This window comes from Anthonomus grandis, chromosome 7 (genome assembly GCF_022605725.1).
Source record: "Anthonomus grandis grandis chromosome 7, icAntGran1.3, whole genome shotgun sequence".
Taxonomy (NCBI): Eukaryota; Metazoa; Arthropoda; class Insecta; order Coleoptera; family Curculionidae; genus Anthonomus; species Anthonomus grandis.
The window spans coordinates 5256902-5278251 of NC_065552.1; the positions used below are offsets into that span (position 1 = coordinate 5256902).

Below are 21350 nucleotides of genomic sequence, written 5' to 3' on the forward strand. Positions count from 1 at the left end.
CCAATGATATACCCAATATCAAAAACGTAGTAAAATAAGATTTGGTGCCTAAGTTTGTATACTTGGGATCGTTGATAACCAATGATGGACGATGTTCAGAGGAAAAGAAGAGAAGATTGGCAATGACGAGATTAGAAATCAGTTAATTAATAAAAATTAGGTCAGTAAATTTCTATCAACATTTGATTCTGATTAAATTGAAAATCACTACTTTTAAAAAGATATTTTAGTTCACTTGCTAATACCTTAGCTACAGATGATAGGCTAGCATTCAAAGATAGTAGTACAATGTAAGTTTTCCATCCTGTTTGGCATTCTGTATTAATCCAGAAAAAAGAGCGGGCATGAGAATTAAGTTCAAGCTGGATAAGACCTTTTGTAAGGAAACTGTAGATGCATCAAATGATGCACCAGAAAATGACGATAATAGAGACAAAAATCACCTTAAGATGAAGAACATAAAATAAGGCAATGAGAGATGAAAGGTGATCATACAATGGAGATAATAAAAGAATCCCTATTATGAAAAGTGAATACTAAAGTGTAAAGATTTCCTGGATGATCCTTATCCATCAACAGCTTATACAGCTAATTACACATAAAAACAACAAATTCCTCTCATCCCATCTAATAATAATAAAAAAAGACACACGAAATATGTTAATTTTACAATTATAACGCACATAGTTAAAGCATCTTATTTCGTCCATATAATTTCCACTATCTGACGTGGATCTAAATTAAATTTACCAACATAGTTATAAAAAAAATCGTTTCAAGCTCATAGTTATTTAGATAAGAAAGTTTATAGTTATTCATTTAAGTATAACTGTATATCTTATGCAAATGATTTACATTGAGTTACGTAATCGTATATATTTATTATAATCGTATAGAGTTTTCCGGAGACGTTTGGGATTATTTAATAAGCATTTTTCGTTCATCGAAATGCCTCAGGAAATTACTGTTTCATTGAATGATCATAGGTCTAACCCATTATGCAAATACTCCACATTTACCACAAAAAAAAAAGAAAAAGACAGAAACATTAGACCAATTCAGCGCTAACATCACATCGGACTTGTTTAAAGCGTGTGACAATACCGACACGTCTCGGGGATAAGATGTTCCCCGGCGATTTGTTGGTTTTGTTTTGCATTTTACATCGCAATTGATCTTGATTTCTTTCTCTTTCTTTTATTTATTTTTTTCATTTAATCTACTCGACAGGGTATATTACATTTCTTTTATGAAGTGGTATGAAAGAGGATCGAAAGAAGACCTCGTGGTGGCCTTTAAATTACTACATCTATAGGCGAGGGAAAATGGCCGTTCGATATGTACGACCATGACGAGGTGGATTTTAGGTTGAAATTGAAGTTGTTTAGATGAGTTCAGTAGCGTAGAAGATCAGTTCGTTTTTGTTATTAATGGATGTTAAATCGAGGAGATCAACTAGTTTTTATGTAAAAGCTTTGCCCTACTCTCACCTCATGACTTCTCAGTCTTTAATAAAAGTGAGCAAAATCATTTGAATCCATCTCTCTTAGACTTTCTAAGTCAGTGTCGTCAGCTCAAGAATGCCCACTTTCACCTCACTACAAGATCCTCACTTTTCATTTTATTAAATATAACATAAATTATCCTTTTCCGATTTCTCCAAGCCAGCTTCCATACTTAAACCACTTGTCCTCTGATGCCCTATCCCCTATGGCTAACAATCTTGAACTCTAGTTTATTTCTGAGGAAATGAGAGGTTAGAGTAAGAAAATAGGTCCAAAAGTTTCTCTCTCTTTTTTTGCTCAAGAGCTCCCACCTTAACCTCACTTATATTTACCATCAGATCGTAACTCATTTTAAAAAAAGTACAAAAAATCATGGTAATCCCCTCATCCCCGTCATTGGGGTAAATCATCCCCAATGACCGATGACTTCATAACTTTTTTTTGTTCCACCCTGTATACAAACATTTATGTGAAATAATGCGCAACTTCAAATAAATATTGACGGGTCCGAGCGTTTTCTCAAAAAATCATGTCCCTAATTTTTATAGAATTTTTGCGGAACTTTAGGCGGTCAATATTATAATTATTATTATTATCCAGGAAAACCTTAAGATTCCTAACAAATCACATATTTCTAGTACCCTTACCTTAGTCTTAGAAGTTCTCGGTCCACCGCCTCCGACAACAATCCCATAAACCTCCACCTCATAAGTATCGACACCGGCCTCCCGATCGAGTTCCGTCGCGGTCGATAACACACCCAACTTCGTATCGATATCGAACAAACGGTCTACTTGCACCCCGTCACCCGTCACATTCGTGATATAATACTCGATCTCGTGGTCGTTACCGTGATACTTCCCGGTGACGGTCAGGATCGACGTGCCTGCCGGTTCGTTCTCGAACACGCTACCGGAAAACCGCGCAGACTCGAAAGTCGGTCCGGGCACTTTCGACTCGGTGATGATCGTTAAATACGCTTCGGACGATCGTCGCTCCGATTGGACGGCTTCGTCTGTCGCTTTCACGCTCACTCTGTAGGTCGGCTCCGGATTGGACAACGGTTTTTTGAGCTTCAGTGCGCCTGTGCTTTGGTCGAGCCTGAAAAGCTCACTCGGATCACTTACGAGCTCGTAAGTCACTAAACCGTTGGTGGCAGAGTCTATGTCTCGGGCAAATACGTTCATTACAGTGATGCCTTGACGGTAGAACTTCTCTTTTTGTTGTGGGAGTAGGGCGGCGTTCATGCTGACGAAGATCGGCAGGTTGTCGTTGATGTCTTCCACTATGACGGTGACCAGCTTCTCGGCACTTAGTCTGGTTGAAGCTGGTTCAGCCATATCGGTTGCTATCACTGTCAGGCGAAAAGTGTCGTAGACTTCCCGATCTATTGGTAGCAGAGTGTGGATCACTCCGGTGACGGAGTTTATGCCGAAATGTCTGTGAGAATCGTCGGGTTCTTGGAAGGAGATTGAGTATGTTACCTGGAAAAATATTAAATCAGCTTCTACTTAACTAATTAATATGTCAAAACTTACATTTCCATTTATTCCAGAGTCTGGATCATAGGCAGTAACCGTCACAATAGGAGTGTGCACAGGTATGCCCTCCTTTAGTTGCCTCACGATAGCGGTGCTAGGAAAATAAGGTGGGTTATCATTAGCATCCTCCACAGCAATCGAGAATAAAATTGTGGTGCTCAGCCTTGGACTACCATTGTCTGACGCTGTGATGTTTAGCTGATAGCTGGACAGCTCTTCATAATCCAAAGCCTTATGCAGATACAGCACACCAGTGTTCTGGTCAATATGGAAAGTGTCTTTCCTATTACCGGCGGTTATAGAATAAACCACCTCGCTGTTCATCCCAAGGTCACTATCAATAGCTTTAAACCTAATCAATTCAGTATTCACAGCAGTGATTTCACTGATAGAGATCTTGGATTCACTTTGAGTGAACTCTGGCGAGTTATCATTCTCGTCACTCACGTCAATCTGAACTGTGGTGGTGTTACTCAGCTGATTTGCCACAGCTGCATCATGTGCTAGAATAGTAAGGGTGTATTTTGACGTGGTTTCCCGATCCAATTGCTTGGATAAAATAATTTGACCTAAAAAAAGATAAAAAATTTAGTATTTAAAAGTACAGTTAATTGAAATGAGCTTACCAGTAGCCTCTTCAATATCAAACCTTCTTTCCTCGTTTCCTCCTACGATAGCATAGTACACATCTCCATTCAAACCTTCATCAAGATCCTGAGTATAGAGCCTCAAAATCTGAGCTCCCACAGTGCTGCCCTCAGAAATTTGCACCTTATAAGGGGCCCGCAGAAACTTGGGAGCATGATCATTTTCATCTGTTACATACACATTTACTTTAACTTTATCTTTGAGTCTAGGAGATCCATTGTCGGTTACAGTAGCTTCCAAAGTAATCACATTATTGCCCTGAATTTCAACCAAAGTTTCTCTGTCAAAGACATGAAGGGTTCTGATGAAGCCATTTTTTGGATCGATGGCAAAGTTGGTTTGGAGAGGGGAGAGGGAGAATATCAGCTCGGCATTGCGTCCTAGAACAATTGAAGTTTTTATTGGGTTCAGCATGAATGAACCAAAAGAACTCACCAATATCCTTATCAGTTGCCATCAGTTTACCAACAAAAGAGTCCACCGGTTGATTCTCTTGAATCTGAAAGGTGAATGTAGTGTTGGTGAACTGTGGTGCATTATCGTTCTCGTCGATCACGTGAATGACCACGGGCACCACTGAAAACCGCGAAGGGTTTCCCATGTCTTTGGCCATAATCGTAAGGGAGTAATAGTCCTTTTCCTCCCTATCCAGGGATTTTTTAAGATAAAGAAACCCATCTGGGAAAACCTATAAAGAGATTCACTCATCAATATTTTGCAAAAATGTAATAACATACAACTTCTTACCCCAAACTTTTGCTCAAGATTACCCTCGGTGATCTCATAAGTGATCCTCCCGTTCAAATCCAGATCAGCATCGCTTGCAGCCAGAGCAAAGAACCGATCATTAACTGGGGTACTTTCCAGCAAAGATGTTTCATAAGAAGTATGATCAAAAACTGGTGTATGATCATTAACATCGGCTATAGCAATATCCACTGTTAACTTAGATGATAACGGTGGTGCTCCACTATCAGTAGCAGTAACCTCCACGTGTAAAATACTATTTGGTTCTGCCCTTATGGGCTTATTTAAATAAATCACTCCAGTGGCTTCAGATATCCTAAACTGGTCCTCTGGATTGTAGCTCAAAGCATAACTGATTCTACTATTAATCCCAGAATCCAAATCTCTTGCTCTTGCCAAATAGACTTCTTGTCCTACAGCCACGTTTTCATCCAGCCGAATATCATCTCGATACTTTAAAAATGTCGGTTTGTTATCATTAAGGTCTTGGACAATGATATTCACAGTGGTCTTGCCATAGCTAAGCCTGGATCGTGCCATGACTGTTAAGCTATAGCTTATGCTTTGCTCTCTATCAATCTTCTTGGCTGTAGTGATCTTACCGCTGTTCTCGTTAATATAAAAATTCTTATGAGGATCTCCATAGATTATAGAGTAAGTTGCTTCGTGGTTACGGACGCTTACTGTACCAACATTGCGACGCTTAAAAGATGTTGTGTCATCTAAAAAATTAAACTGATAAGCAACAAGCACCATAACACTTACAAAAACTTACCAAGATCTTCTAGGATCTGAAACTCATATCCTCCATAGTTTTCAAAGGTCAGCTCCTCCATATATTTCTCCTTTACTACTTCCACAACTGCATCTTCAGTAGCTCGCATGTCTCCGTTATCTTTTGCTGATACAAGTATTCTATAAATGTGCTTGGAGCTGCCCTTGAGGTTCCCCCTAAGAGTGATCACCCCAGTAAACTGATCAATGGAAAACAAGCTGTCTAGTTGATCCTCGATTTTGTAAGTGACAACAGAATTATCTCCTTCATCCAGATCTGTTGCGGTCACTCTCAAAACTGACGAGCCAATTTTCAAATCATCCGCCACAGCTTTAAAGTACTTTTGTGGATAAAATTCTGGAGCATTGTCGTTCTCGTCTAGGACTCTTAGAAACACTGTGGCAGTACTGCTTTGTGGGGGAATGCCTTGGTCTCTTGCCACCACCTGAATCTCGTAGAAAGGCACCTCTTCCCTGTCTAGTTTTTTCTTTGTGGTTAATTGTCCGGTGAGTGAATCCAGAAAAAAGGTTTCGTCGTATTTTTGCTTGACGTTCGAGTGTAGGGAGTATGTTACCGAGCCATTGGTGCCTTGGTCCCTATCTACTGCTGTAAGCATGGCTACTAGGGTTCCAGGTGGGGTGCTTTCTGAGAGGGACACGTTGATTCTTGATTGAGAAAACTCTGGAGAGCCATCGTTTTCATCTAGGATGGTAACTTTTAGTTGGGTGTAAGCCCATTTGGGATTAGGCCCTCCATCTCTGGCACTGATGTTCAACTCCACCGTGCCTTGCACCTCCCTATCCAGAGCTGCCACTGTGGTTATCAGTCCAGAGTCCTGATTGATCTTGAACCACTGGTTCTCATTGCCACTAACAAAAGCGTAATAAATCTGAGCGTTAACCCCAGTGTCTTCATCTGTGGCAGTTATTCCAGCCACGTAGGTCCCAGGTGGAGCCAGTTCACTTAGGATAGCTGAGTACTCGCTTTTTTCAAACACTGGCTCGTGATCATTGACGTCATTGACATGAATGATTAGGAAAGCAGTGGCGGTTCTTGGGGGGTTACCTTTGTCAGTGGCTACGACTGTCAGGTTGTATTTGGAGATTTCTTCTCTGTCTAGGACTCCGTTTACACGCACTATATCGAAACTGGGGGTGTAGTCTAGGCGGAAGTTGTTTAGCTCGTTACCTGCGACTATTTTGACAGTGGTTTCGCCTAAAAATTGATGAAGTTAAGGGTTTTCGGTTGGGGAGACTTTGGGGGTAGTTGGAATGCGATTGTTGTGAGGCCCTCACGTAATTTGATTTAGTTTTACTTTATGAATTAGAGTCTTAATTCATGAAGTATAATCATTTAAATTTAGTTTCACCTTGTTGCATCAAGCTTGGGATCTTTGGTGTGTAATTTTTTATGACGTGCTTTAGATGGACTTCAAGAATAAGCAATTATCTATCGGAACCTAGTTTTACTTTTTAAATTTAGGTTTAGTTTTATGAGATACAGCCATTTTAATTTTGCTTTACGTCAGTAGAGCTCTGCTGCGTGAAGCTTGGAATCTTTCGTGAATAACTTTTGATGTACTTGAGATAAACTTATAAAATAAATATGATTCGCTTAAAAATAGCATAGTTTTTAATATTGATAATGACGATTATATTTGTAAGTCCCAATCCAACCAAGATATTTGGTATTCGAGAAAACTGGTTTCTTCCAACGAAGCCACAACACGAAAATCAACAATAACTTCTTTGCTTACTATTTTAACGTCATGATTATAAACTCAAAGTTCAAGAATAAGCCATTATCTATCAGAATCTAGTTTTGCTTTTTAAATTGAAGTTTTACTTAATGAGATACAGCTATTTCAAGTTTGCTTCACGTCAGTAGAGCCCTGTTGCGTAAAGCTCAGGATCTTTGGTAAATAATTTTTGATGTACTTGACATAAACTTATGAAATAAAATTGATTCGCTTAAAAATACCATAATTCTTAATATTAATAATTAGGATGGTAGTTGTAAGTCCTAATCCAAGAAAGATATTTGGTATTCGAGAAAACTGGTTTCTTCCAATAAAGCCACAACACGAAAATCAACAATATCTTCTTTGCTTACTATTTTAACATCAAGATTATAGAATTAAAGTTCAAGAATAAGAAATTATCTACCGGAATCTAGTTTCGCTATTTAAATTGTAGTTTTACTTCATGAGATATAGCCATTTTAATTTTGCTTCACGTCAATGGAGCCCTGCTGCATACAGCTCGGATCTTTAGTGAATAATTTTTGATGTACATGAGATAAATTTACGAAATAAACTTCGTTCGGTTGACAATACCATAGTCTTGCATAATAATAATTGAAGTTGTAAGTGTCAAATTAAACAAGATATTCGGTTTTCGAGAAAACTGGTTAGAAGCCATGATACAACAAAGATCTGCCATATCTTGTTTGGACTTCATTCTAAAGTCAAGATCACGAAATCGAAGTTTAATAATTATCTATCGAAGTCTAATTTAATTCTTAAAATAGCAGTGTTAGTTCTAGTAGCTAGATACAGTCATTTTAACTTTGCTTAAAGTCAGTTGACCTCAACTGTATCAAGCTTGCAGCCTTTAGTGAATAGCTCTTGATCTGTTGAAAGTAGAATCATAAGATTCACTTCATTTGATTGATAATAACTTAGTCTTCAATAATAACTTTACTAGATCAGCTCTTAATCTTAAATCAGCTGATATATCAGACTTTTTTCAGTAAAAGATTCCTTGACATTCAGTTATGATTAAAAATTCGGGTGTAACTTCTTTGGTAGTGGCTCTACAGTCATAAGTGTAAGAATAAAAATTGTAATTTAAGTAACTATCTATGAGAATCCGTGAATGTTTTCCCAGAAAGATTTTAAATTTTTGAGTTATAACGATTTGAAATTTGCTTTACGTCAGCAGGCACTTACTGCCTTAACCTAGGGCCTTTGCTCAATAAACTCTAATCTCCTGAAGCTAGGCTCATGAAATAAACTTAGTAGAAGCTACATATAGAGATAAATAATTTAATATTTGTAAGAGCCTCAAATATCTTACTCACAACATACTCACCATTCAGTCCATCGTCCTGATCAACCACACTAACAGCAGCGACCACAGACCCATTTCCAGCATTCTCGTCTACAGTAGCAAATCCAGCGGTAGCAGGAAAATACCTAAACTTAATCACCGGACTGTGATCGTTTGCATCTAACAAGTTTACAGTTACATAAGTCCTGCCGTCCTGCCTTGGCATCCCATGGTCCCTAGCGAACACCGTGAAAACGCAACTTTTCGGACAGCTACTCTTGCTTTGCGGACAGTTTTGTTGTGCCGGACAGTTTAGTGGTTCTGTCGTCGATATCACTCCCGTTTCTGGATCTACTGTGAACTGTCGTTCGTTATCGTTTAGGTAATAGGTTAGTTTAGCGTTATCGCCTAAATCGTTGTCTGTGGCCATTACTTGGAGTACGGGAGTGCCTGGGGGTACACTCTCGTTGAGGGAAACGATGTAGTCGCTATGGTCGAATATTGGTGGGTTATCGTTTACGTCTAGGATGGTGACGTTTACTTGGAGGTAGCCGTATCTAGAGAGAGAGAGGTAAGGGTTTTTGTACCAAGAAGCTATGATGGAGGTACTAAGGTTGATCGATGATAAGTTGTAAGGTGTGACAGGTGTCGAGGTTAAATTATTTTTAAGGGTGGTTTGGGCTCGTGTTCATAGTAGTACCTTCTAAAAATTTTTAGAACGTTTCTAGCTAAAAAAGGATAAATTTTGGGCAGCTTAGTCATTTTTCTTTTATTTTTTTGAGTAGTTCAGTGATCAACTGAAATATTTTTTGTTTTACTTTTCGACACTGAAATTCTTCTTAGCTTAAGGAAATTTATAAAGCTGACTTACTTCTTATCAGGCAACAAAGCAGTGAATTTTTTTATTCCAGGCATTTGGGAAATCTCTTTTACTATAACCTAAATACATTAATTTTCTTTAGGCAGTTGAAAATCAGCTTGTTTTGTAAATTTCAGGTAATTTTGTCATGTTTTTAGGTACAAAATTAATGCAGTTCAGCAGACAAAAGAATAAATTTTAATGCTCAAATGATTTTTTTTATAATTTCGTTCACAATATACATTTACTTGCATAATAAATTTTTTTGAACGGAGCCAAGCAATTTCTTGTTTTTATGGAATAAACAGTTATTTATTTCAGACAAGATTTTTTTATTATTTAGTCAAACACTTTTTTTTTAAGTTCTAGGCAGCTATTAAATTTTTTTCCTCCTAGGTAGTCATTTTCTTTTAATTTTTTTAAACAGTTTAGATGTAAATTGTTCGGCATATCAGGAAAATCGTAATTTCCTAAAAAAATCTAATTAACGTAGTCATATGACATTTTTTTTAAATATTTAAGAAACTAGAATATAAGAAAAAAACACAGGAAGTCTGATTAATTTTTAATTTCATAGCTCCATTCTTAACTTTAGGTAGTTTAGGTATAGAATAAGGAGTTATTAGTTACAGGCATTTTACAAAGATGTCGTTAATTTAATTGCCAGGCAGTCAAACAAATAATTTTAAATTCTACTAGGTTTAATTTTTGTATTTTTTATCTTAATTTCGGGCAGCTGAACATTTTTTATTAAAGTAAAATTATTTTTTTATAAACGCAGTTTTAATTTTTTTTGGGCTCTAGGCAACCTCGTTTTTTGTTTAATTCATATAAAACAGTTTAGAGATCAGTATCTTTCTTCTTTAATCCATTATGTAGTAAATTAAAGCTTAATTAAATTTAAGCCTTAGAATAATATTTTCTATGCATTTGAAACATAGATTTTTTTTAGACACACTAGTGATATTTAAGTTAATTTCAGGCAACTTCCTCACTTTTTTGTAAATCTTGAGACATTTAAGTTTACCCATTCACGGACACGTCTACATATGCAGACAGACGTGCAGGGACACGCCTGCATATGAAGACGCAATTTGATCGTCCCCAGAGGACAAGTCTTCAATTGCAGTCGTTATTAGCGTGCACTAAGGTTTAGAAAGATCTGTTGTGTCCCACTAAATACTACAATAATACTGAGAATCGTCCCACGAAGCGTATAGTATGCATATATGTAACCTGCGCATGTGTTGACAGTCAGCTGATCTTTTGGCGCCAAGACTGCAAGTGCAGACAAATTCTACATAAGGTTAGACAATCAGACGTGGTTTGTGTCCCAATAAAGTGCACCTGTATTCGGTAAGTTTTAGAGGTGAAAAATAAGTAGTACGGGCTCATTTTTTTTTTGGAAATTGTATTTACATATGGTTTTGGCCAGTTTCAATCTGGAGTTGGTGGTGATAATAGAAAACTAACATTGAAAAGTAGTGCACACAATAAATAACTAGGGCATAGTATAATATTTTGTTTTTACACGTTCTTGCTTATGTAGCTGCAGCTGTGTAGCCCGAAAATTCGTTGTGTGGTAGTTAGGTTAGGTTCAAAATTTTTCCATGTGTATAGATTTTGGTAACCAAAACAGATAAAAAACATCTCATTGCATGAGCCCCTCCTCGCCAGAAAATCTAGGCAAGTACATACTGTAAATGGACATTCTGTATTATATTAGCCACTTGTCTCGGCAGTACCAGTAAAATTCTATTTTTTTTGCAGAAAAATGGACGAAAAAGAAGAAGCTAGGCTATTGAAGTTTTATGATGAAGTCGAGACTGCTGATGAGTTCGGATGAGGCTAGTCAACAAAGTGATGAGGATTCTTATCACAACTCTGAAAGTGGGGATGAAGACTATGTTCCATCAAATAATAGCTCTGATGAAACTCAAGAAAGTACCGCTTCTGAGAACGAGGATATCAGTTCAGCATCGAATGACGCAGAACCTTCGTTACCATCGCCAAGCTCTAATTAGTCAGACAGCGATAAGGAATGGCACAGCGACGTTGAAGACATTCCGGATTTCAACTTTGACAACGCAAATGCTGGGATCAAATCAAGATTTGATCATGTACCATCACCGCTGGAAGTTTTCAAAACTTTGTGGGATGATGAAGTGATGGATCTTTTGACATCATGCACTAATGAGTATGGAAAAAAAATTGGAAACGACCAACAGACCCCATGCAAGGTATGCGCGAATGGCATCATTTCCGAACACCAATTTTGAAGAAATGTGTATGTTTTTTGGATTGTCACTTCTTCAAGCCCAAGTACGTTTTTCAACTCTGCGAAAAATATTCTCCTTGGATCCCCTTTACTATTATCCCATATTTTCCAACGTAATGACTGAAAGAAGGTATGAGCAATTACTATGGGCGTTCAACTGCACCAAGGAATTTTGATACGCAATTATCAAAAAGCCTTTTCCTCGGAAGAGGCATTAGCACTGGATGAGTCGCTTTTATTGCACCGAGGCAGATTGAGCTTTAGGCAATATATAAAAAATAAACGTGCCAAATATGGAATTAAATTCTTTGAATTATGCTCTCCAAATGGGTATAATCATAACATTGAAATATATAAAGGAAAACAGGACGATGGAGAAGTTTCTAAGCTACAGGCATTGATATTCAGACTAATGCAGCCATTTTTAGATAAAGGTCATCACTTGATAATGGACAATTATTATAATAGCGTGGGGTTGTCCAAAATTCTCCTTCGTAGAAAAAATCACACGGCAGGTACTTTGAGATCAAATCGAAAACAAAACCCAAAAGTAGTTACGACAAAAAACTCAAAAGAGGCGACCATTTTGTGCATTACTACCAAATTTCACCTAACGATGATAGAGGTTTCGAATTCTTATGGGAAAAAACTACAAAAGCCAAAAGAAATTCACGAATATAACATGAATATGTCAGGGGTAGACAGATGTGATCAGTTTACTTCCTATTAAAGCTGCCTCAGAAAATCAATCAGATGGTAAAAAAAGGTGATATTTCATCTATTAGATGTTACAGTTATAAATAGTTTCTTGCTGTATCGAGATATTACAAAATCAAAAACAAATTTACTTTAATTTCGGGAGAGTATCATTAGGGGATTACTTGGGAATCCAAACAATTTGAGAGACGGAAGAAAACTGGTGAACCAAGGTGCAGCAAAAGCTGCAAAAGTTTCAGTCCCTGCGGCACACGTTACAGCTGTACCTACACGTGAGGAGACAATTGTACCTGAAGTTCTACATGTCTTAGAAAAAATACCAGTCCCGCCCAACTCTAAACGCAAAAGTCATTTCCTGCGATGCCTGCAGTGTTCTAAGCATGACAAACGCGGGCAGACATCATGGAGATGTAAGGTTTGCGAAACGCATCCCCCATTGTGTGTTGGGCAATGCTTTGAAAATTTTCATTCCAATAAATGAATTTCGGTTTTTGTAATACCTATGTTATAAGCATATGAATTAATATTTTTGTAGTTTCTTACTTTTGCGAATAAAAACTTTTATTTTTATACATGATATATTATTTCGTAGTACCTATGCAACCTTTCAATAAATATATTGTTTGCGTAAGCAGTCTTGTCCCTATATAACGCAAGTTATTATCCAAAGGGACAGGTCTGCAATATCAGTCTGGCTGTTTCTTTATGAAAAAACATCACAAAGAAAAAAATTCTAAATGACATCTAATTTATGACCTTAAGACATGCCGATTCTAAAAAAAAAAAAAATGTCTCTGGAAGACCCCAAAAAATGTTGTTTTGTCCGCGAATGGGTTAAGGATTGCTTTATTTTATCAGGCACTCAGATAGTTGACGAGTTCCACTAAATAAACAATTATTTACTAAAATGGAATCATGGATTGGGAGAGTAAATTGAGTCAAGCAGTTCATTTTTAAAAGTTAAAATCTTCTCTTAGTTATTTATTTCAAACAGTTGGTGTAAGATTTTGCCTTTTTCTTAAGTGCTTGGAAGATACAAAAGATAACAACAATGTAGTATATTAATTTACTCTAGGCATAAATCCTGCCTGATAAAAGTAAATTAGTTTTTATCAGGCAGTCAAGTTTTATTAATTCTAGACACTTAAAAAGTAGTTTTTTTCGCAAGATTGTTTACTTTTAATAGCTATGAATTATTTTTTCATCAGGTACTTAAGCAGTTCGCAAGCTTTATGGAATAAGTATTAATTTTCTTAATTTTAGGCATTTCACCAGCACTTTTTTAGTTTCTGATTTCCTGTTAATTTTGGGGAGTTAATTAGTTTTAATTTAAAATTTCAAGTCAAGATTAATTTTTTATATGCAGTAGTTTTATTTTGTATTTTAGGCAATCTAGTAACTTTTTAAATCGTCTTAAAATAGTACTTAATTTTTTTATTTTACGCAGGTATGTAGTCTTATTAAAATTAAGTTTAAGATAAACTTTTTATAGGACGTTAAGTTGTAGTTTTCTTAAATACTTGACAAACTGGTCATTTCTTCACTGGTCAAAAAAGAGTAGTTAATTTTTTTTAAATTCTAGGCAGTTTACCATTTTTTACAATTTAAATTCTTTGTGCAGATGTACAGTTTTATTAAAATTAAGCCAGATATCTATTTTCCCTATGCAGTTGAATTGTATTCTTTTTCTTATTCTAGGCAATCTAGTCATTTAAAGCTGTATAGTGTAATTAATATTTGAATTATTTTTAAACAATGGCATGTATTATTTTTTAATTGTTGTTTAATTTATGCGGTTTACAAAAAATCTTGTATTTATTTACTTCTTATCCGGTGGTCAATTAGTATTTTAAATTCTAGACAGATTATTTGTTTTAATTTCAGCTAATTTTTTTTATTAGATTAAAGGTGAAAAGAGAGTAAGTTTTTAAAGGCACAGGTAAACATTTTTCTTTGAAATTCAGGCAATCGCATAATATCTTTAGGCAGCTGCAAAAAAAAATAAATTTTTTACTAATAAAGTCACTTGTATTTGAAAGGAGGAAAGTGCTCAACCTTTTAGCAATAAATTTAAAAACTTTTCATCACTTAATTAAGATATTACTACTGGGCTTATTATAGTATAAAATAATTCTACCAGGATGCACTTTAATATTTGACTTTCTCTCATTTTCCTTGTGTATTTGTCTATTAATGTCTAATACCAATGTTTGAATTTTTTAAATCTTTATATTTAAATTATTTTATTTAATTTTTGTGATTTTGTATGTATTTAATGGTTTTCGTTCACTTGTATACCATTCTTGCTTTGTCAACCAATTTTTTTATTTTTCGACTAATAAAGTACATTTGGATTTAGAATATAGATTATTTCTTTGTCAGATTCACAAGCAAACATGAATTCCATAAAATAATTTCTTATTAGGCAATCAAGCAGTTATTTTGCTTAATCCTAGGAAGTAACTTTTTTTTCTGATCTTAGACATAGTAGTCATTTATGAATTTCAGGAGATAATTCACTTATCAGGCAGCAAAGTCGTTTTCTAATTCTAGGTAGTTAAAATAGTTTTTTTTTGGATTCCAGGCATTAATTTTAATATTAAGTTTATTTAAACAGTTTTTTACTTCAGATTGTTTATATTCAAATCGTAACTTTATTTTTTATCAGGAAGTGAGACAGTTAAGTTCTTAATTGTAAATTCTAAGCAGTTTTGTAAAAATTTATTTAAGGCATAGTGGGCATCCAAGCAGTTGATAAGTTTGACTAAGCAAACGGTTATTCATTTCAGGCAGTTTTAAATAAATTCGTACTATTTATTAGGCAATCAGGCAGTTTTTTTTTGTTTAATTCTATACAGTTAAAAATTTTTTTTCTTTTCATCTTAGGCCGTTGAATAATTTTATTAAATAAGCAAGAAAAAGAACTTTGCTTCTCATTAAATGTTATTCATTAAATAAGTCGTTAAGCAATTAAATAAGTCATGATTTAATTGTCACAGCAGTTAATTTTTTATATTCTATATAGTGGAAATGTAGTTTTTACTTTGAATTCCAGGAGACCTACCAATTTTTTTTTTAATTTATTTATATGCAATAACCAGTTAAATCTATGCAGTTCACCACTTTTATTCTTTTAATTTAGAAGTTAAAAATTAAAAACAATCGAGTAGTTTTTTATTAGACTTAATCTAGAGCCTAATTGCTTTTATGCCACTGAAATTAAAATTTTTCTAGATTCTTATTAATTTACATTTTCTTACGTTCATCACATCATGATTAGTTTTATGGAATAAGCAGCTTTTTATTCCAGGTAGTCGCAAATTAAATTTTTTTTCATGTAATAAAGCAGTTGATAAATTCACCAGTTGTTTATTTTAAACAGTTTATGATGGAACCTCCTTTTTTTTTAAATAGTTAAGAAGTTCATTATTTAATTTTAAATTCTAGGTAGTTAAATTTATAAGATTAAAGGGAAAACGAGCGTAATTTTCCTTTCAAGTATATATTTTTTATTTTAAACAATTTAATACCATAGATTGTTGTTATTTGAGAATGCGACATTTAGAATTTGTCAATAATATGCATTACATATTTTTTTATGTTTAGTTTTCCTATGTAGCTTTTTATTATTGTTATAATTAATATTATTATTATCCCCCGTGCGGGATCGGGGTCAAAAAATAGTCCTCCGATATGCTCTGTTATTTAAATAATATTAATATTATTATTATTATTATTATTAAATATTTTTTAGTATTATAAATTGTTTTTGTTATGATGTATTCAGGTATGGCTAATGTCGAATAATTTTTTTTTTTAAATCTAGGCAGTTCATTAGTTTTACCCTTATAATTCCTGATTTTTTAAAAATTTTAAGGAGTTACATAATTTTGATAAAACTTAAGCTAGATTTTCAATTTTCTTAAGAAGTTAAAATCAAGTTCTTATCGAATTCTCGGCAATCTATTAATTGTGTTAAATGGTTTAGGGTGAAGATATTCGGATTAATTTCATGCCACTGCACAAAAAGAAAATATATATTATTTAATTTTAGAAAGTTCCGGTTATCGATAACTTTTTTATTAAATATCCAAGTAATTATTGAGTTTCACTAAATATGAAAATCGTGAATTTACTTTTTATCAGGTACTACGATTGATTTTCTAATTTTAAATTCCAGAAAGAATATATATTTATTAAAGCGAAAAAGAGCGTAATTTTCATAGACAGTTGAGATATAGACGTTTTTTAAAATTTTTGGCAGTTTAGGTTATGGATTTGTTTATCACTCAATTAGCTGATGTTTCACTAAATAGGCAGTTGCTTATATTTTAGAGATTTTACAAAAAAATATGGATTAACTTATCAGGCAGTCAAGCAGTTAATATAATTTTAATTTGGTTTTTAGACAACCTAGCAATTTTCTCTAATTTATTTCAGATAGTTTAGGGAGGTACTCAAAATATATTTTTCAATTTTTTAAATTTATCGCAGTTGATTAGTTTTATAAGATAAGCTGCATTTTTATTACAGGCAGTCGTGGATTTATTTTTACATCAGGCAATAAAGTAGTTAATTTTTATTTATTTCAGGTAATTAATAAGTTTTAATCGTCTAGGGGTTTAGATCCCCATTTCAGGTAGACCGAGGCAATTTAGTCGTTCATAAACCATTTAAAATAGTTCAAAGGTTTTTTTTTTCTAAATTCCAAGCAGCAGGTCATAAAATATTTTTAATTTTGGATTTTATATTAAATTTTATGTATTCGGTTAGTAATAATTTTATAATTTCAATTTTAATAATGTTATATATTTTTTCGAAATAAGGAGTTGTTTATTCCAGGCAAATGACACAGTCTGGTTATTCTTTCAAGGATTTATTTGCTACGCATTCGAGCAGTTCATTTGTTTAATCTTAAGCAGTTCACCAGTTTTATTCTTTTAACTTAAGGCAGTTGAGAAGTATATTCTTATGGTTGGAACCTTTAGTAATTTAAGTTGAAAAGTAGTATTTTTTTAAGATTCTAGATGGTTTATTTTTGTCTAATTTAAGGCAGTTATTATTCTATATTTAAAAAATAAATCTTTTGTTTTGTTTATATTTTTTTTCCGTGATAACTAGACTGCGTCCTAATTTGATAACTTTTAATTTTTAACCTGGACTTGAAACATGTAGTGTCGATCTGTTTTTTTTTTATTAATGAATACGAAAGAAGAACATAAGACGATGCCCAGTACAGGAGAAAAACACGCATAATCTGTTGACTTTGTATTCAATATATTTGAAACATGTAAATTGGAGTTTTGGATTCATTAATATTAAAATTGCAAGATTTAAAACAGAAAGTCGCTAATTGGCTTAAATCATCCCAAATTGCGTTTAAAACCTCTCGGAGTAATTAAAAAGATATTACAGGTACTGCAACTAGTTCAGCTCCCTCGAATGCGATTATCAGATTATCTAGAATTGCAATATTCAAAAGAGGGATGCGCAGGTTGACCCAGAAGAGCTTTCAGAATTCCAAGAAAAATTTTCCAGATACTCCAACTAGCTCAGATTCCTAGAATGAAATTCTCACTTTATCTAGAATTACAGAGAAAGAGTCGCAGAGTGACTCAAATTACTCTGCATTGCCTTGAAGAGCTCTTAAAGTACTTAGGAGATTATTCCAGGTACTCAACAAGTCCCTGAAATGAGACTCGCAAATTATCTTGAATTACAGGCTTCAAAACAGGGAGCTGCAGATTAACTCAGATTACGCCCAATTACTTGAAAGAGCTCTCAAAGTACTTAGAACAATATTTCAAACACTCTCCTTAGTTTAGATCGCTTAAATAAGACTCTCAGATTATCTTAAATTGTAGATGAGAATTTTAGATTGACTCAGTAGTATTTAAGAGTACTTAGAAGAGTATTCTAGGTACTCCAAATAGCTCAGGCCAGAGAATAGCAGATTGACTTAGATTACCCTGAACTGTCTACAAAAGCTCTCAGAGTAATTAAATTGTTAATCCAGGTACTCCAATTAGCTCAGGTCCCTGGAATAAGATTCCAGTATTATTTAGAATTTCAAGAGTCATAAATTGACTTAAATTACTCTTATAAAATTAGAAGACTTAGAAGACTATTCCAGACACTTCAAGGCTTAGATCCCTGGAATAAGATTATTACATTATCTAGAAATGCAAATTCTAATGAAGGAAGAGAGTCGTAGGTTGACTCAGATTACTTTCAGTGGTCTGTAAGAGCTTTAAAAATACTTTATTTGGATTATTTTAGGCACTATAACTGGCTCAGATTCCTAGAATAATACTCCGATATGTGAATGATACTTCCTAGAATTATACTTTCCTGCATAGAAATTGAAGATCCAACAAAAATAGTTGTAAACTAACTCAAATTACTCTCAAGAGCCTGTAAGAGCTCTCAGGGTAATTAGAAGATTATTCCAGATACTCAAAGTAACTCAGATCCCTGGAATGAGACTCTCAGTTTATCTAGAATTGCAGGATTTAACAAAAATAGTCGTAGATTTACACAGTTTACTCTTAAGAGTTCTCAAAGTACTTAAAGGAATATTCCGGGCACTCTATTTAGTTCAGATCCCTGTAATAAAACGCTCAAATTATCTAGAAATGCAAAATTCAAAATAAAGAGCCGTATATTATGTGTATGAGTGAATTTTTTTTTAACGTTTTTGTGGATAATATTGTTCATGATTTTGTTCCTGAAAGGCTTTAAACGTTGCCATAAATCGCTATATTTCCTCATCTTCCCTTCCCCTCATATTTTCTTTCATATCCTGATCCTCTTCCCGTGCTCCCGTTAGGTATGTTCTTTCTTTTTTTAGTAGAATATTTATTATTAAATTTTTAAATTATTGTCTTTTTTTTATTTTTTTTGGCCTTTACAGAATTCAGGGAGCCTTTTGTGTAAGGGATATCTCTGTAAATCTGCATATTATGGCCTGTTGATCACCTTGTATTATTAGCTTTTTTATTTAGTTATAAATTCTTCGATTTTTTTTGTTATTGGTAAATGATGAAATACTCAATATTTAGTGGAATTTTGTAATATTTGAAATATTGTAAGAGTTAATACACCTACCTATTAGTATTCTTTGTGCTTAATTGCTGTAATTTCTTGGTGACTAATAAACGTCTTATTATTATTATTATTATTATTATTATAATTATATTGACTCAGAATACTGTGTGTTCATCCTCAATTGCCTGGAAGAGCTTTTAGAGTACTTAAAAAAAATATTCCAGTCACTGCAGGTGGTTCAGATCATGTAATTTTATTATTGCATTTATCGGAGCAAAATAGTTGAAATTGAGTATCATGTTATTTTTTTATATGATTTTTAAAGCGGTTTTGTACCAATGTTTCTCCTCTACATTTAGACTAATATAAATTTTTTAAAATGTAATATTAAATACTATTTTTTTAGATCTTATTAGGACCAACTATGAATACGAGCCCAAGACACACACTCATTTCCACAAAAATTCTCCTCTATAATCCAAACTCACCAAGTTAAAATTCAAAGAAATCTCCCACTTACCTTGGAGGTTTCCCGCCATCCTGTGCACTAACATTCAAATTATAAAATCCCTGGGTCTCCCTATCCAGCTTCCCGGTGGTTTCCAGATGCAAATACGACGAATCCCCCGTGGGATTCGTCGTCACCACTAACCTAAACTTTTTATCCTCGTTTCCCGCAATTATTTTATAATTATCACTCACTGAATTAACACCAATATCCTTATCGGTGGCTGCATCCAACAGCAATCTCGTACCGGCCACTGCACTTTCCGAAAAACTGATCGCGATACTCGACTCTGGAAACTCCGGAGAATTATCGTTTATATCAGTGACGATTATCCGAACTTCAATCGGATATGTGGGCTGACTGGAAAGGATCACCAAGTCGTAGCGGTCATTTTTCAACGTTTCCCGATCCAGGATTACGTTGGTCTTGATCTCACCTGTGACCGGATCCAGGATAAATTCCCTGGGAGCCTCGTTGAAACGATAAGTGAATCCTGGTTTCGTAGGGATTTTTCCAGCCACGGTACCCTTGGGTTGCCCCTCGGGTATTTCAAAGTTCACCCTCGTATCCACCGCCCTACTCTGCATATTTTGATCGGCATACTTGTCCCTTCTTCCAGGACCAGGTCCAGGCCCTTGAGCGCCCACCAAAACCACCAACAAAAAGCACGTTGAGACTCGAATATTTTCAAGGCTCAACATTTTCCTCGTTTTAAAACGATCACTAGCTAAGCATTATCACAGATATTCTTCCTACTGAAATCCACGTGTCCAGGAGTCGTCTATTCTTCAATCTAACATTCCACAGTCCCTTGCCCCTTGTAATATCTTCAGTTATCACTCGGTCTCGCTCCGACACACTATTAAGGCCCTATCGGCCTCTCGCTCACTGTGGTATGCAATATGGCCGATCGAGAGATCAGAGAACCTCTCGGTTATAAACACACCGAGGAGCGTAGCAGCATCACTGAAAAATCCTCACTGGAGCACAGGTCTGTTGGTTGAGCGGGCAAGTATACCATCCAGCAATTGCTGTTACACTAAAGACACTAAACAATAGTCCGAACAAACAAAAGTGTTTTTATGTAAGAAAAATAAAGTCCCGGTTACCGTGTAAACAGGTTTATTATAGCCGGTGGTACCTGGTGGTACCTGCGCGACCCGAAGATGTTGACTGAAGGAGTACCGATTTCTTCGGCAGATGGGAGGTGGTTCTTGCGTGGTGCTGATGAAGGCGGTGGTGCCGGATTGGGCAGCGATGATTGGAACCGGGGGGGTTTTGCTTGGTTGGTACCGCGGGGTTTAAGCTTAATTAATGTATGGTTTATTGAATTAAAATTATGTTTTGAGATTGAGTGACAAAAATTCAGCTTAATTTTTTTTATTGAAAGTATTGTAAGAAAAATAAGAACAAAACATTTTTTTCCTAATTTAAAGAAACAATTTTCTTCTTTCGCTGCTATTCATTAATGAATTCTCCGATCATTTCTGACCATTTTTTCTTATCTTTGGTGACTCAATTTTCCTATGACTCATATTTCCGTTCAATGTTTGATATTTTGGAACCACATTACCTTTCTGCCCTAGCCTCTTCTTCCATCTATTTTCATTTTAATTAATAATTGAAGCAAATGAGCAAATGGACTTGTAGTAGTAAATTGTTGTTCTTTAAGTAT

The 21350-nt window shown here is 34.7% G+C and overlaps 1 protein-coding gene across 2 annotated transcripts in view; it reads right to left on the reverse strand.

The window, feature by feature from the left end:
- LOC126738989 (cadherin-related tumor suppressor) overlaps positions 1 to 20846 on the reverse strand; it is a 452924-nt gene extending 432078 nt beyond the window's left edge. The window contains exons 1-8 of one of the 2 annotated variants that reach the window (XM_050444509.1): positions 19688 to 20845; positions 8309 to 8823; positions 5217 to 6431; positions 4442 to 5163; positions 4130 to 4382; positions 3673 to 4074; positions 3044 to 3615; positions 2153 to 2989 (exon numbers count right to left, since the gene is read on the reverse strand). In XM_050444509.1, the coding sequence (XP_050300466.1) occupies positions 2153 to 2989; positions 3044 to 3615; positions 3673 to 4074; positions 4130 to 4382; positions 4442 to 5163; positions 5217 to 6431; positions 8309 to 8823; positions 19688 to 20376 (5205 nt within the window). In that variant the 5' untranslated portion in view covers positions 20377 to 20845. Of the gene's footprint in view, positions 1 to 2152; positions 2990 to 3043; positions 3616 to 3672; positions 4075 to 4129; positions 4383 to 4441; positions 5164 to 5216; positions 6432 to 8308; positions 8824 to 19687 lie in introns of both variants that reach the window. The other variant, XM_050444511.1, reaches the window with a different exon arrangement.
- Between the last annotated feature and the right edge of the window lie 504 nt (positions 20847 to 21350).